The 14,788-nt window shown below is 36.4% G+C and overlaps 1 protein-coding gene across 1 annotated transcript in view; it reads right to left on the reverse strand.

Moving 5' to 3' along the window:
- HDAC8 (histone deacetylase 8) overlaps window positions 1-14,788 on the reverse strand; it is a 222,487-nt gene that overhangs the window by 116,927 nt on the left and 90,772 nt on the right. The window contains exons 8-9 of the mRNA XM_080795435.1: window positions 11,447-11,619; window positions 8,846-8,940 (exon numbers count right to left, since the gene is read on the reverse strand). Of these exons, the coding sequence (XP_080651561.1) occupies window positions 8,846-8,940; window positions 11,447-11,619 (268 nt within the window). The remainder of the gene's footprint in view (window positions 1-8,845; window positions 8,941-11,446; window positions 11,620-14,788) is intronic.

Raw genomic sequence — 14,788 nt, forward strand, 5'->3', positions numbered from 1 at the left:
TATTATTGTTTAGATAATAAATGAGCTTCTACCTAGATAGAAATATAACAAGAATATGGATTGTTGGCTTAATAAAGTGAGATTAGAAGGCTTGCTTTCTCAAACCAGAGCTGTAACATCTATGTTTAAAGAAGCTGAAAAAGATGAAATTGAAGTATCAGGGAGGGCTCTGACTCATGGTAGGAAGACATTTACTTCAAAGACATGGTGAAGTTGTAAGCAAGAAATGAAAATACGTAATTGATTTATATGTGTATGTAATTTATATGTAACTGATTTACCTTACAGTGTCTTAGGCACAGATCATTTTATATAGCTTCAGAATAATTTGCTATTTAAGTTGTGGCATCATTTTCAGACCATTCATAGGTAAAGGGAAAGAAGCTGAGTATTTTAAGTATAGACATGATGAGTTTATTAAAACCCAAAAGTTGTTTGTTAGAACTTTTCAAACTAGAAAAAGTCATTGAAGCATCTTATGCATAAGTTATTGCACTGCATGGACTGGGGCAATGGACATAATAGTCTAGAGATCAATAAAGCCCTGAACAGTTGACATTGCTAAATGCCTACTGAATGAAAAGTTACTAAAATAACTTGTAGTAATGCCTCTTTTCAATGGCACAGTAACTTGTTTACTTAAACATTTAGCTCTAAACATGAAGACTTAATTATTATCTTATTTGCATAATTGTACTTTCACCTTACAGACAAGTCTACAAATGTGTCTGGACTAGCTGTTTTGCTTGTAGTCATGTGGTATCAGCACTAACTAAATCTTTGAAGAAGGCTTTTTCTTTGTGAAGGGTTGACAACAAACACAAGTGGTACTGAAATATTGAAAGTGCTGAATAACTTCTTTGAATCCCATGGTTTCTCCTGGAGCAACTTTGTTTATATTTGCATGAAGGTACAAAAACAAGGTAGATAAAACTTCAGGCACCATGATATAAATTAAGGCAGTACCATCAAAGTATACCAGCAGTTACTGTATTCTTTATACCACCAGTAATCACATTAAAAATTCAATTTCGCTTAAGAATGTCTTTGGTGAAGCACTAAAAATTATTAAACCTTGATCCTGGGTTTAATATTCTATGTGACAAAATAAGAGTTATGAAAAAGTGCTTCTGTTATAAACTACATTATGGTGATTGTATTGAAAAAAAAAACACATCTGTAATTAGGCTGTGGCTTAACTAGCCACTTTTCATGAATAACATTTTTCCTTGAAAGAACTGATGGAAAAACTGTGATAAATACTGGGGTGTTTGGCAAATACTTCTCAAAAATGATGTAAGCCTTTAGGGTAAACTACTGACATAATTTGTTGCCAATAATGATATTTACATTTTTGAGTGAAAATTAAAATACTGGAAAACTTCACGCTACCATTGTAAGCTTGAGAGTTTCCCCAAACTTAAGCTTTGTTCCAATGAGATCAGTGCTGATATCAATGTGATTTTTGATAGTGCAAAATATGTTTCAGCATTTATAATATTCACATAACTTGGTGAACCAATATTTTCCAAGTAATCAGTATGTACAAGATGGGTCAAATATCTATTCAAAGTACAAGATGACCAATGAAATTTTAATGCAACAGTATATAAACATTTCACTGATAATAGCTTCAGATTCCATATGGCATTAGCCTTTAAGAAACTAGCATTTGTAGAGTTTTTGTGCAGTATCAAAGAAGAATATCCACAACTATCTATAAAGGCTATTAAAATACTCTTCCCTTTTCCAACTACATATCTGCATGAAGCTGGATTTTCTTCATATACTTTAGCAAAAACATCATAACACATTGTAGAGGTTGGCATGAGAAGTAAGCTGTCATTTACTATGCCAGACATTATAGAGATATGCAAAAATGTATAGCAATGACATTCTTCTCATGACTTTTTTTTTGAAAATAGAGTTATTTTTTAAAAATCACAACATGTTATCTGTGCTAACGTGTACTGGGTTTATGATTCTAAGTAAATTAATAAATGTTTTAACCGACTGAGCCACTCAGGCATCCCTTAATAAATGTTATAAAATTTTAGAAATATACTGTTTAAAGCAAGACAATAAAAATGTATCACGGGGTTTATAATATATGCAAAAGTAAAATATATGACTACATTTGCACAAGGGAAGGAAAGGGGAAAAATGGAAGAACACTGTAATAAGGGTGCTATATTGTACATGAGGTAGTGTAATACTATCTGAAGGTAGAATATGATAAGTTAGAAATGCATACTGTAAACCCGAGAGCAAACACAAAAAATCAAACAGTTACAGGTAATAAGCAAATAAAGGAGGCAAATGGAACCTTAAAAATACTCATTTAATTTAAAAAAGACAGGAAAATAGAAAGAAAGAAGGAATAGATGGGACAAATAGGGAACAAATAGGAAAATGGACTTAAACATATAAATAATTTATGTAAACATAAGTGGTGTAGGCACTCCAACCAAAAGGCAGAGATTGTCAGGCCAGATTAGATAAAAAATCATGATCCACTATATGTGGTCTACAAGAAATTCAATTTAAATATGAAAATACAAATAGGTTTAAAAATAAAGGAAAAGATAAAGATATTCACACAAATAATAATAATAATCACACCACTCAATAATAATCAAATTGTCACAGATGTGACAATACTGAAATCAGACAAAGTAGACTTCAGAACAAGGAATATTACCAGAGATAAAGAGCAATATTTCATAATAATAGAGGGGTCAATTCATCAAGGAGATATAATGACCCTAAATGTGTATACATCTAATAACAAAGCTTCAAAAATACATGAAGCTCAAATCAACATAAGTGAAAGGAAAAATAGCCAAATCCAAAATCATGGTTGGACATTTCAACTTTCTTGGTAATTGACAGAATAAGCAGACAAAATCCATAGGGATATAGAAGATATAAACAACACTCTCAACTAACCAACTGATAATGATAAAATATGCTATCCAATAACAGGAAAATACACATTCTTTGCAAATTGCACATGAAACATTCATCAGGATAGATCATATGCTGGGCTGTAAAACAAATTCCAATAAATATAAAATGACTGAAATCATGTATGTTCTCTGAGCACAACAGAATTAAAATGAATGTAAATAGAAAGACATCTGGAAAGTCCTAAAATATCTGGAAATTAATTTTTAAGAACACATGCTTCCAAATAACTCATCAGTTAAAGAAGAAAATTAGAAAATACTATGAAGCAACTGAAAATGGAAACATCACAGTTTGTGGGATGCAGCTAAAGTAGTGCTTAGATGAAAATTTATAGCATAAAATATTTGTATTAGAAAAGAAGAAAGGGTTAAAATCAAACTATGTTTCTATCATAAGATACAAGAAAAAGAACTAAAACCCAATACAAAGTAAGTAGAAGGAACAAAATAACAAAGATATGAGCAGAAATAATAAAATAGAAAAGAGAAAAAGTCAATGAAACTAAAAGCTGTTTCTTTGAAAAAAAAAATACAGTTCAATAAAACTGATAAGCCACAAGCTAAAATGATCAGGAAAAACAGAAAGAAATTAGCAATACTAGGAATGAAAGAGGGGATATCACTACAGCTTCTACAGACATTAAAACATTAGTAAAAGAATATTATAAGTGAATGGGCAAATTCCTCAAAGACAAATTATCAACATGGAAGCCAGAAGAAATAGAAAATCTGAATAGTTCTATAACTTAAAGAAATAGAATTCATAATTAAAAACCTTCCCACAAAGAAAACTCCAGGCTCAAATGTTTTCACTGGTGAATTCTGTCAAACACTTAAGTAAGACACAGCATCAGTTTTACATAAACTCTTTCAGAAAAAAAGAGGAGGTGGGTTCACTTTCCAAGTCATTTTATAAGATCAGCATGGCCTTGATATCAAAACCAGACAAAGACATTACAAGAAAACAACAGGTCAACATCCCTCATCAACATTGACACAAAAAATCCTTGAGAAAATTTCAGCAAACTGAATCTAGCAATATATAAAAAGGATAATATACCACAACCAACTAGGGTTCATTCCAGCAATGCAAGGTTTAACATTTAAAAAGGCAATAATTAATGCAATTTACTGTATTAACAGAACAAGAGGACAGCATATGATTGTTTCAATAGATGGGGAAAAAGCATTTGACAAAATTTAACACTCATTTGTAAGACAACTTCTCAGTAAGTTAGGACTAGAAGGGATCTTCTTCAACCTAATAAAGAACATTTATGAAAAAAAACCTACAGCTAACATCACACTTCATAGTAAAAGATTAAATGCTTCCCCCTATGATCAGGAATAAGACAAGGATGTTTGCTCTAACCACTTCTATTTAACATCAACTTGGAGGTCCCAATCAGTGTAATAAGGTAAGAAAAAGAAATAAAAGTCATAAAGATTGTAAAGGAATAAGTAAAACTTTCTTTATTCACAGATGACATGTTTGTATACATGAAACATGCTAACAAATCTACAAAAAGCTGCTAGAGCTAATGAGTTTAGCAATGATACATTATTCAAGATCCATATAAAATCAACTAGGTTTCTATATTCTAGCAACAAACAATTAAAATCGAAATTTAAAAATAGCATTTATAATAACATCAAAATCATGAATTACTTAGGGATAAATATAACAAAATTTGTGCAAGACGTGTTCACTGAAAAGTATAAATGAAAATTTGAAATTAAAGACTTAAGGAAATGGAGAGATATAGCAAATTCATGGATTGAAAGCTTAAATATCGTTAAGATGTTATTCCTCCCCAAACTGATCTATAGATTCAGTGCAATCTACAGATGCACTGCAAGACTGTTTTACATCAGTAACACACTTGCATATAAATCTACTTGAGTCTTTTCAGTGGCTACATATATTCCCTCATATGAGTCAGGCACAGTTTATCCAACCAGTCCATCAGAGGTGGTCTGGTTAAGTAAGTATTCTTCATTCACTAAATTTTGTTAATAAACCATCTGATTCAGATATATACACATACCTGATATATCTGTACATACATATACATATATGTATATATGAATACATTATATAACATAACTGCCATACTCTATCCTGGATCACAGGATCCAAATAGTATTACTGGATTAGGGAACATTCTTGTACATGATAGTCCACAAGCTTTATTATACAGAGTAGGTGATTTGCTAAATTAGAAAATCTTTTTATGGGACCTCATGCCATCTTTGGGCTTTCTCCATGGTAGAGATACCTGAGCCAGGCATATGGGCAGGTTTCCTTCCTCTTAGCTTTCCAAGCTGGGCCCAACTCTTCTTCCAGTTGGGATTGCTTCCTTATTCCATGCCTGGCTCCCCAGTTCCTGAGCTGGGACTAACTCCCCAATCACTGGCTTTATGACATCACCTGTTTTATATCTCATGAGCGCTATGATCGAAATCTCACCAATAATGACTTATAATATTTGTGCTGGGCTTGTCTTCTCAACTCCCTTCCCTCAATTGGCAATCTAGTGTTTTCCCATGGACACATCTGTTTCCTACAGCTGGGATACCTGGTACTTCTTGCAAAGGATGGGTAGTTGCTACTGGTAGCCTTTCCAGCAAACTGCTTCCCATTCTTCCATCTTAAAAAGAGAAGTTTTCCAGTGTGAACACTGACATGCTTCTTACTCAAACACTAATTTATTCTGTTGTTCATTCAGTGAATGAACACCAACAAGGTGTGTACCTAACACTGTGCTAAGCCCTGAGGGGGAATACAGACAACCAAAACACAGATGACCAAATGAATGCTACAGACTGTTATAGGAGTGTACTTGAACCTCTTAACAGGTTTGCCTTTCTCAAGTCTCTCCCTTTCACAATCTATCTTCCAGGTGCTACTGAGTAAGCTGTCTAAAAACCAAAGCTCATCTGTTTTCACAGAAAAAAGTATAAACTCTTTAGCGCAGCAGTCAAGTCTCTTCATAATCTGGCTCCAATTTTCATTCAAGCCTTAATTCTCCCCACTTTCTCTCATAAATTCTACGTTCTACTACCACATCAAACTTCTCACTTGTCCCATGAGGCACCAGGTCCTTTCCAAACCTGATTCTCTTTGCCTAGAATGTGTTTTGCTCTTCTTCACCTGGCAAACTCGCAATGAACCTCCAAGATTCAGTTCAAAGTCTTGGTGAAACATTTCTTCTATTCACAACTGTCCTGGATTTGGGTACATTGTTCTGTCACCTTTATTAGATGGTGAAACTTTTGAGGGCACTGGGTTGACTTGCTAGTCTTTGAATCTCTGAATTCAAGTCTGAATAGGACCTGGCAAGTAGTAGGTACCCAATGAATATTTGTTAAATGAATGAAGGAATAAATGAATGTAAAGGAAGAGCTCAAAGGGCCTTGGTATACTTGGGTAAGGGATTTTTAAAGGCACAGGACTTGAAGCTGCACCTAGGAAGACAAGAGATAGATGGGGAAAGAGCATCTGGAGGAGGAAGATTATTACCCTAGGACACAGAAGAACACAAGTCCAAGACTGAAAGTGAAGACAGTGAGGGGGTCAGCCAGACTGCAGCTGACTGCTGCACTATCTTGACCTTTTCACTGACTAGATTTTTCAATTATATTTTCAGTTCCTGGAGGGCAGGGTATTTTGTACACTCCTTTGTATCCCTTTCATATATGATGCACATTTCCACAGTCATTTTTCCTGCTGTCTTGTGGTTCTTACTCTGCTCTGTAATACAATTATTTGTGTATCTACTTGTCTCCCTAGAATTTAGACTAGCCTCCCTCCCAGGCTGCTTGAAGTAAGGGAAGAGATGCGGTCTTAGTGTCTTTGCATCTTCTAAGACACCTAGCCTGGTGCCTGGCACACAATGGGTGCTCAGTAAATATTTTCTGATCCACCATCTGTTGATCTGATTATAGAGAACCACAAGGATATTTGTGTGCAACTGTGTATTGTGGTACAAAACTTATATATGCCTTCACACTGTGCAGTCTATTTTTGGCAATTTTCATTAAAATGTTATCTTATTGTACATGGAAGACTGTCATTTCAATTTTCTTCTTTGTTCCTTCTTGGATGACTCACATCTCCTATACCAGAAGGATATGACAGAAGGGATTCAAAAAGGGTTTGGACACATTTATGAATGACAAAGTCATAAATGCCTGGGTATAAGGAGTTGTTGGGAGCATGCAAAGGGGAAGGAGAAAGCTTGCATTTCAAAAGTGCCTATTATGCACCAAGAACTGTGCTAGGCAATTGGCATACATTGTATATTATTTAATCTGGCAGAATATGTCGGCATAAAGACAGGACATGCCGATCTATAAGGCCAAACCCATATCTATTCAGGCACATAGCTTCTCCAGGTACCAAAGGCAGTATTTATCTTGTTAAAATTTTATCAACCTTTTAAGACAGATGAATCTAAGGATTTGCATTGTTTCCTAAGAACAGAACACTCATTCTCAATTCAAGCTCCTATCGTTTAAAACTCCTTTTTGAAAAACAAAACAAAACAAAACAAAACCAAAAACCAGAAAAAAAAAAACCAAAAACCCCCAAACTCTTTGACATAACTTGATCAGTTTTTAAAGTCTCAAAGCTTTAAATTACAATGCAATCGGAGATAGTCCCACAGCAGTAACAGCGATTACTTTTGCTCACAAATGTAAATTGTTTGCTTATCTTTATATTTCATAAAGCTTCCAAATACTGAACAAAGGTAAGTCAAGTCAAGAAAAGAACCTTCTATTAACCCTGACACTAGCAAATTGTCTCAGATTATAGCATGCCTTCTATTTGTATTCTAGACACATAGAGTGGTTTTTTAGAGATACATATTTTACCTCATTTGTGGTTAGAAGAAAATTGGAAGGGAATTAGTTTCAGTTGTTTCTAATTTTTTAAAAATAATAGTAACTTGAAAAAGAATAATGCTCCCGAGTATACAGATCCTGCACCTGACGGGGATCAAAACATACCCAAAGTACCATTTCTACTCCTGGGAATGGCTTGAGAAACTGCGGCTGCAGGTACTGGTTTGTACATTGGTTTTATTGTAAGTCACACTATCCAAGGCCTGGGACTACACATCTTGATCTGTGATAACATGCTTCCTGCCAGGTGTGGGGGTGGGTGGGAAGAAAAGGGGTACACCTTCAGATAAGGGATAAGCAGCACACTCAGTGGGCTCAGACAGCTTTCTGTTAACATGCTTTGAGAAAGCTAAAATAGACATCTTTGCTTCAGAAAGTGTAAAGCCCATCTCACATGACGAGAGAAAATGGCAAAAGTTCAAATGAAGTTTCACATTTTAGATGGTCTTCCCCCAACCTCTGTGTGCCACTAATTGCTGGAAAAATGCCAGACATGTCTTTGTGGTGATTATGTGTTTCTTACATTTTACATTAGTCAAAGGAAACTGAAAGACCAGGACGAACCCCGAAGAACACAGGTGTGACATATCACCTATGGAAATTTTTAAAGATAGACAAGAATCCAGCTTATACATTTAAAAAATTGCTCCTTCTGTTTTGAAACTAGGGGATGAAAATATGCACATATTCCAAAGAGTTCTTTGTGTGAACAGGTGACCCCTTCCCACAGTCTCTGTAATTAATTGAGAAATTAAAGTTAGTTGGCCTTTGAGATCTCTTGTAAAAAAAGGCAGAAGGTCTTGGATATTTTGGAACAAGAGTCCACTATTCTGCCAAGACAGTGTGTTATTGTTATTGGAGTGTCTCTCAACAAAACGGTATTGAGTGGTGAGGACGTGATTTTGATTAGGTGGAATGACTCAGCTCTTCGCCTTAAAGAAGAGAGGACTTGTCAGAGCCTTACTTACCTCATGATCTGGGATCTCAGAGGATAGTGTTTTCCCTAGGATGACCCCGGTCAAGTATGTCCAGCATCGAGCCGTGTTGGCAAGGTTATAGCCTCCTGTCTCCATCAAGAATTGTGAAGTTAGGAAAGAACAGTCACAAAACAGCAGGAGAGGGAAGGAGGGTAAGGAAGGAGAGAAAAATGTTTTAATAAAAGGGCTAAAAAGACAACTCCAACTTGCAGAACTTTACCTAAACTTCCCTTTATGATGTTTTTGAACCACCTAGTAGGTGGACTTTAGTGGGTCAGACCATGCACAGTGTGGAACTAGGAAGTCTAAGGCCTGCAAAGATTAAAGAGGCTCTCATCTATGAACAAGTATGTATCCGAGGATTCCAAGCTCCTCAATTTCATCAAGTCATCAGCAAGACTGAGATCCCTGGAACTCGGATCCCTGGAACCCAGCAACCCACCCAATGTCAAGGTTTCTGTGATGAATTTTGCAACAATTCTATAAAATGGCTGCTGGATGTAATTTGTATGTTAAAGCAATTGGCAGATATAGTCCTAGAAATATCCAGGAAAGAGAAACAGAAAATGCTGACAGAAACAGACTTCCTTCTTCCAATATCAGCATTCCTTTTCTCCACAAAACACAGGCCTAGTGGCAGAGATCAAAGAGAATGAGATGAGGAAGGGACTGTTGACTGATGCTCTGACACATCTCGTCAGGTTCTGTCACAGTCACCCAGCAGCCATATTATACTGGCTAATAATCAGCATATTTTTGCACTGAATAGATGTGTTCTGCCATGCTAGCATTAGAACATTGGCCTTTAGCTAAATTCTAAGAGTGTAAGGATGAAATGGAATGATTTCCTAACTTCAGTGCAGCCTGAGGGAAATAAAAGCTGGTCTATTTTAGGTAGGGTAACCATATAATTTATTGTCCAAATGGTACATTTTAACAGTTAAAGGGGACACTATTCATAATTACACAGGGATAGCATGTATAAGTTGGGACATATGGTCACCTTTCTCTTAAGCCTTTCTTGAAAGAAAGGCTTTCTCCTTGAAAGGTCAGGGAATCTGGAATTCTTTTAGGCCTCAGTGGGTTCCAATGAAGCTTAGGGATATGGCCATATTCACTAGTTGTCTATGTCTTATTAGAGATTGAGAATTTAAGTGAAATAGTATACTTTATTACTTTAAACACTCCTGATGTGAAAAATCTGAATTTAGAAGATCAACTTATTTGGTATGATTATTTGATTTCAAAAAGATTCACTATGGATCTGAAGTAGTAAGCTCTCTCTGGTACATATACAATACGATTTGATTTGCAAAAATTCCATTTACATACAGGAATTTTCAGGAATACACATATTGCACAAGAAGGGTTATATATACAAAAGCCAAAACTTTGTGCTGACAAAGCAAAAAGACTTTGAAAATGCTAAGCAAAGGCTGTAGCCACAAACAAAAGTTGAATTTGCACGGATGTATGTTGTGGAAAGGGCTTTTTTCCTCCCCCTAGCTGTACCTGTATCATCACCAGCACCCTTAGTACTGTCAAGGAAAGTAATACGTCATATAATACTTATCAATTTCATCTTTTCCCTGAGTTGAAGTTAATAGATGCCTTGCCAGCTTTTCATAAGAGGTTGCCTTTTGTAAGCACCTGTAATTTTGATCCCTCTAGGATTTGAGGCTGCCAAAGGACCAGGTTTGTGTATTTGTGTTGAATGCCCACTCATTTTCATAAGGCCTTCCCATAGCCCCCTCTAATTTGGTTTTTACAACAGGTTGACAAAACAACAAACTATTAGCTATTCCATAATACATGCACTTTAAGTTCAATCTGCTTGACCATGTTATTTTAACACACCAATCCATTCACCCAATGAGATAAAGATTGTGCCAGATAGATAGAAGACTCTTAGCAAGGCATCTTCAAAGGTAGTTGAGGTTGTAAAAAGTACCTTTCACAAATGTGTAAATGCTTCTATTGAATAGACCCAGCTTTCTGTTGATTAAGTAATACAAAATGTCAGTACACACTGAAGGCAAGGATGGCCAAGAGATTCTAGGTCTCTCAGTTCTGCTTTATTGTAACAAATCCATGCTTCTTTTGTTGGGGGGCCAGGGGCGGGGTTGGGGGGAGAAGTCATTCTTGAATTCAGCTTAGATATTTAATTAGTTCATATGTTCACTACTTATATATGAGTAGAGAATTTCAGTGGTATGTTTCCAAAGGATGATTACTAGAACTGAGAGTCAAAAACTATATTGAGAGCAGCTGGATTAAAGTCCACTGAGGTTAATATCCACTATTCTTAATAAGATCTGATGGCACCTTTAATAAAAGGACCTTTGCTTCAGGAAGTGAAACTTAGACTTCAGAGTGCTAAGGAGTCAATACACATGCCAAGCTGAGGAGAAGTGTGTCACAGTACTTCCTTATGCTGAATCGTGAAGGGGGCAGAGTTCTCTGACTCAGGCTTCTGGATCACAGGCAGGTTGGTATTATCCAATCTAAGAAAGCCAAGTTTTCCTTAGTGTCAACGGACAAAATGTGGAAGAAGATCAGCAAATTCTCCTCATGACCTCCCTTTGTACTCACCTCCTCCCAAAATGAGTGTTGCCAACTGCCACTGAAGAATGTATTTAAGACATTTGCCAATTCCCACTGGAGTCATGTTAAAGGAGCACATGGGATCCCCAGCAATCGTATCAGCTCCCAGCTGTAAGACCACTGCTTTGGGATTAAAGGCTATGTAGACCTCCTTTAGTACACTGTAGAAAAGAGAAAGGATAGAAAATGTCAGAAAAAGATAGGTCAGTGGTGGTGGTTGGGGCGGGGGCAGCTGGAGGTATAGCTGAGTCAGCAAACAGTGAAGGAAAAAAAGATCCAACTCGTCAACTCATCAAACTTTCCACCTAAAAAAGGTGAATCAGACTGTATGTAAATTATGCCTTAAAAAACCCGATTTACAAAAAACATCCCTCCCACTTTCACCTTACCAAGAACCAAGTTTACCCTTAATGTTTCAGAACACAAACTTCCCTTAAATATTCATATTCATTTAACTTCAACAGCCATAGGACAGAGTATACATATTTACTCAATTTTACAATCTAGGAAAATAAGACACATACACTGAACAGTTCTGATAATTTAAGACTGTCAACATACTTGAGTTTATTATCTAGTTATCAATGGAAACTACTGAAGAGAATTAACATGCCTTTGAAAGCATAGATGTTATCAGCTTACTTTCTATTATGCTAAAGGACTTCTGGGTTATGAAATATAGCCCTCCCTAAATCATATGTAACCAGAGTCTTATTGAGCAGGAAATGATAACCACTGATCCAAAATTATAAATCTGAAAGCACCCTAAAGAATAAGTTATAGTGAGCAGTAATGAGGATAATTTGGGGGTAGAATCACACAGTGCTATTAAATCAACCTGACAGCTGTTCCTTTTCCTGACAGAAGCATCATAGATGAAAAAAAAGTTGTCAGTGTGACAGATGACCTTAGTCAGGCTTCTAGTATTATCATTAACTGAACACTGACACTGTCCAGAATACATTCTTAGTTGTTATAAGGTCCCTGCTCTCAAGGGGCTTACAATCTAGTTTCCCAACAAAACATATACCAGTCCTCATGGGCCTGAGGAACTCTTACAGAGAGACATAAACAAGTGTAAATTAACATACTTCAGAGTTGAGAAAATGCAGAGTCAGAAAGTGATAAAAAATGTTGGGGTTAATGACCCTTCATAATCAACATGTCAAATTATACCAGTGCAGCAAAAACAGAAAAATTCCAGATCCTTCTGAAGCTGCAAGAAGAATTCAAGGGATATAAAATGTCATTCTCCCAAATTCATATGTAACCAGGGTATTGAAACTATTGAAAGCTCAGCTGCAGAGGCATTCTTTGACTCAAAAGACTGTTCTGTTTTGATTTCTCATCTATGCAGACAAATATTGTATGATTGTGGAGATTATAAGAATATTATAAAATTTATGGCATATGATCCTTAATAGAGAAATACTCAAGCCTATTCTTTCATGTGCCTATCTCCTGGTACATAGGGAAACTAAGCCACTTGAATATTCAGCTAACATTTATTGAGCATCTACATGTACAGGGCACCCTATTAACTGCTATCAGGAGACACAGAGGAAGGCATGATCTCTGTTCTGAAAAGGTTTATAACTGAAGAGGAAGAAGGTGAGGCAAGGAAGACTAATGTTTCTTCTTTCATTCTTTCTCTCATTTTGCACATATTTACTGACTGCCCTGTGTGTGTCCAGCATGTAACTGTACCAGGAACATGCTGCAGGAACAAAGATGAATAGGACACAGCTCTTATTTTCATGTGGCTCAGATCACAAGGGAAGGTTCATACTATGTTAATCGGTAATTAAAATACGATAAATGAAGTATTAGAGATGGCACACAGAGAAGGGAGTAATTGACTTTTCTAGAAGATGTCAGAAAAGGCTCTACAGAAGTAACATTTGACTTAGGTCTTAAAAGATAAGAACTACAGCGAACCACCTATTGAAATGGCTAAAATGAAAAAAAAAAGCAATAACTTCAATTGCTGGTGAGGATGTGGAGAAACTACACTGCACATAACTTGTGGGTGGGAATGTAAAATGGTATAGCCACGGGGCGCCTGGGTGGCTCAGTGGGTTAAAGCCTCTGCTTTCAGCTCAGGTCATGATCTCAGGGTCCTGGGATCGAGCCCCGCATCGGGCTCTCTGCTCAGCGGGGTGCCTGCTTCCTCCTCTCTCTCTGCCTGCCTCTCTGCCTGCTTGTGGTCTCTGTCTGTCAAATAAATAAATAAAATATTAAAAAAAAAAGGTATAGCCACTTTGGAAAATAGTTTTGCAGTTCCCATCAAAATTAAAAATAGACTTACCATATGACCCAGCATTTGCCTTCTTGGGAATTTATACCAGAGAAATTGAGACTTATTTTCATATAGGAACTTATACACAAATATTCATAGCAGCTTTATTTGTAACGATCCAAACTGGAAACCACTCAGATGTACTTCAATGAGTGAATGGTTAAACAAACTGTGGTACATCCATATCACTGGAATAGTGTTTATCAATAAAAAGAAAAAAACTATCGATAAATGTAAAAAACAAAACAAAACTTGGATGGCTTTCAAAGGAATTATGCTGGTGAATAAGGCCAATTCAGAATCTATACTGTATGATTCCATTATATACCATTTGTTAAATAACAATTTGAGGGGTGGCGAACAGATTGGAAGTTTCCAGTAGTTAGGGATGGCTATAAAATAGTAGTATGAGACAGCCTTGTGGTGATGGTTGTGGTTATGAAAAGCTACGCATGTGATAAAAATCTCATAGAGCACCCCCCCCACATACACATGAGTGCATGCATAATGGGTGAAAACTAAGTAAGCTCTATGAATTGTACCAATGCCAACTTCTTGATTTTGATGTTGAATTATAATCGTGCAGGATGTCAAGATTGGAGGAGGCTAGAAGAAGGGTGCATGGGACTTCCCTGTACATTTCTTTGCAACCTCCCTTGAGTCTATAATTATGTCAAAATAAAAAAATTAAGAAGAAAGATTAGGAAAAGTTTTCAGGCATGTGGGGTGAAGACAGTGGAGTTGGCAACAGGAATGGTTGTGAGGGTTATTGGTAGGAGACGAGGTTCAGAGAAGGAACTGCACACACAAGAGCATGATGGCTTGAAACAGGCAGTAGTGGGAGGGAGGCTAGTGAAATAAACGTGGGTTAGGGTACTCAGGGCCAGATATGCCAGGCAGGCTAACAAGTGGGGACTTTTACTTCAAGAGTATGGACCATCTCAAACATTGTGTGTGTGTGTGTGTGTGTGTTTCCATTCATGTACGTGTGTTGGGGGAATGATCAGATTTACATTTTGAAAAGCTACTCT

This window comes from Martes martes, assembly GCF_963455335.1.
Source record: "Martes martes genome assembly, chromosome: X".
Classification (NCBI taxonomy): Eukaryota; Metazoa; Chordata; class Mammalia; order Carnivora; family Mustelidae; genus Martes; species Martes martes.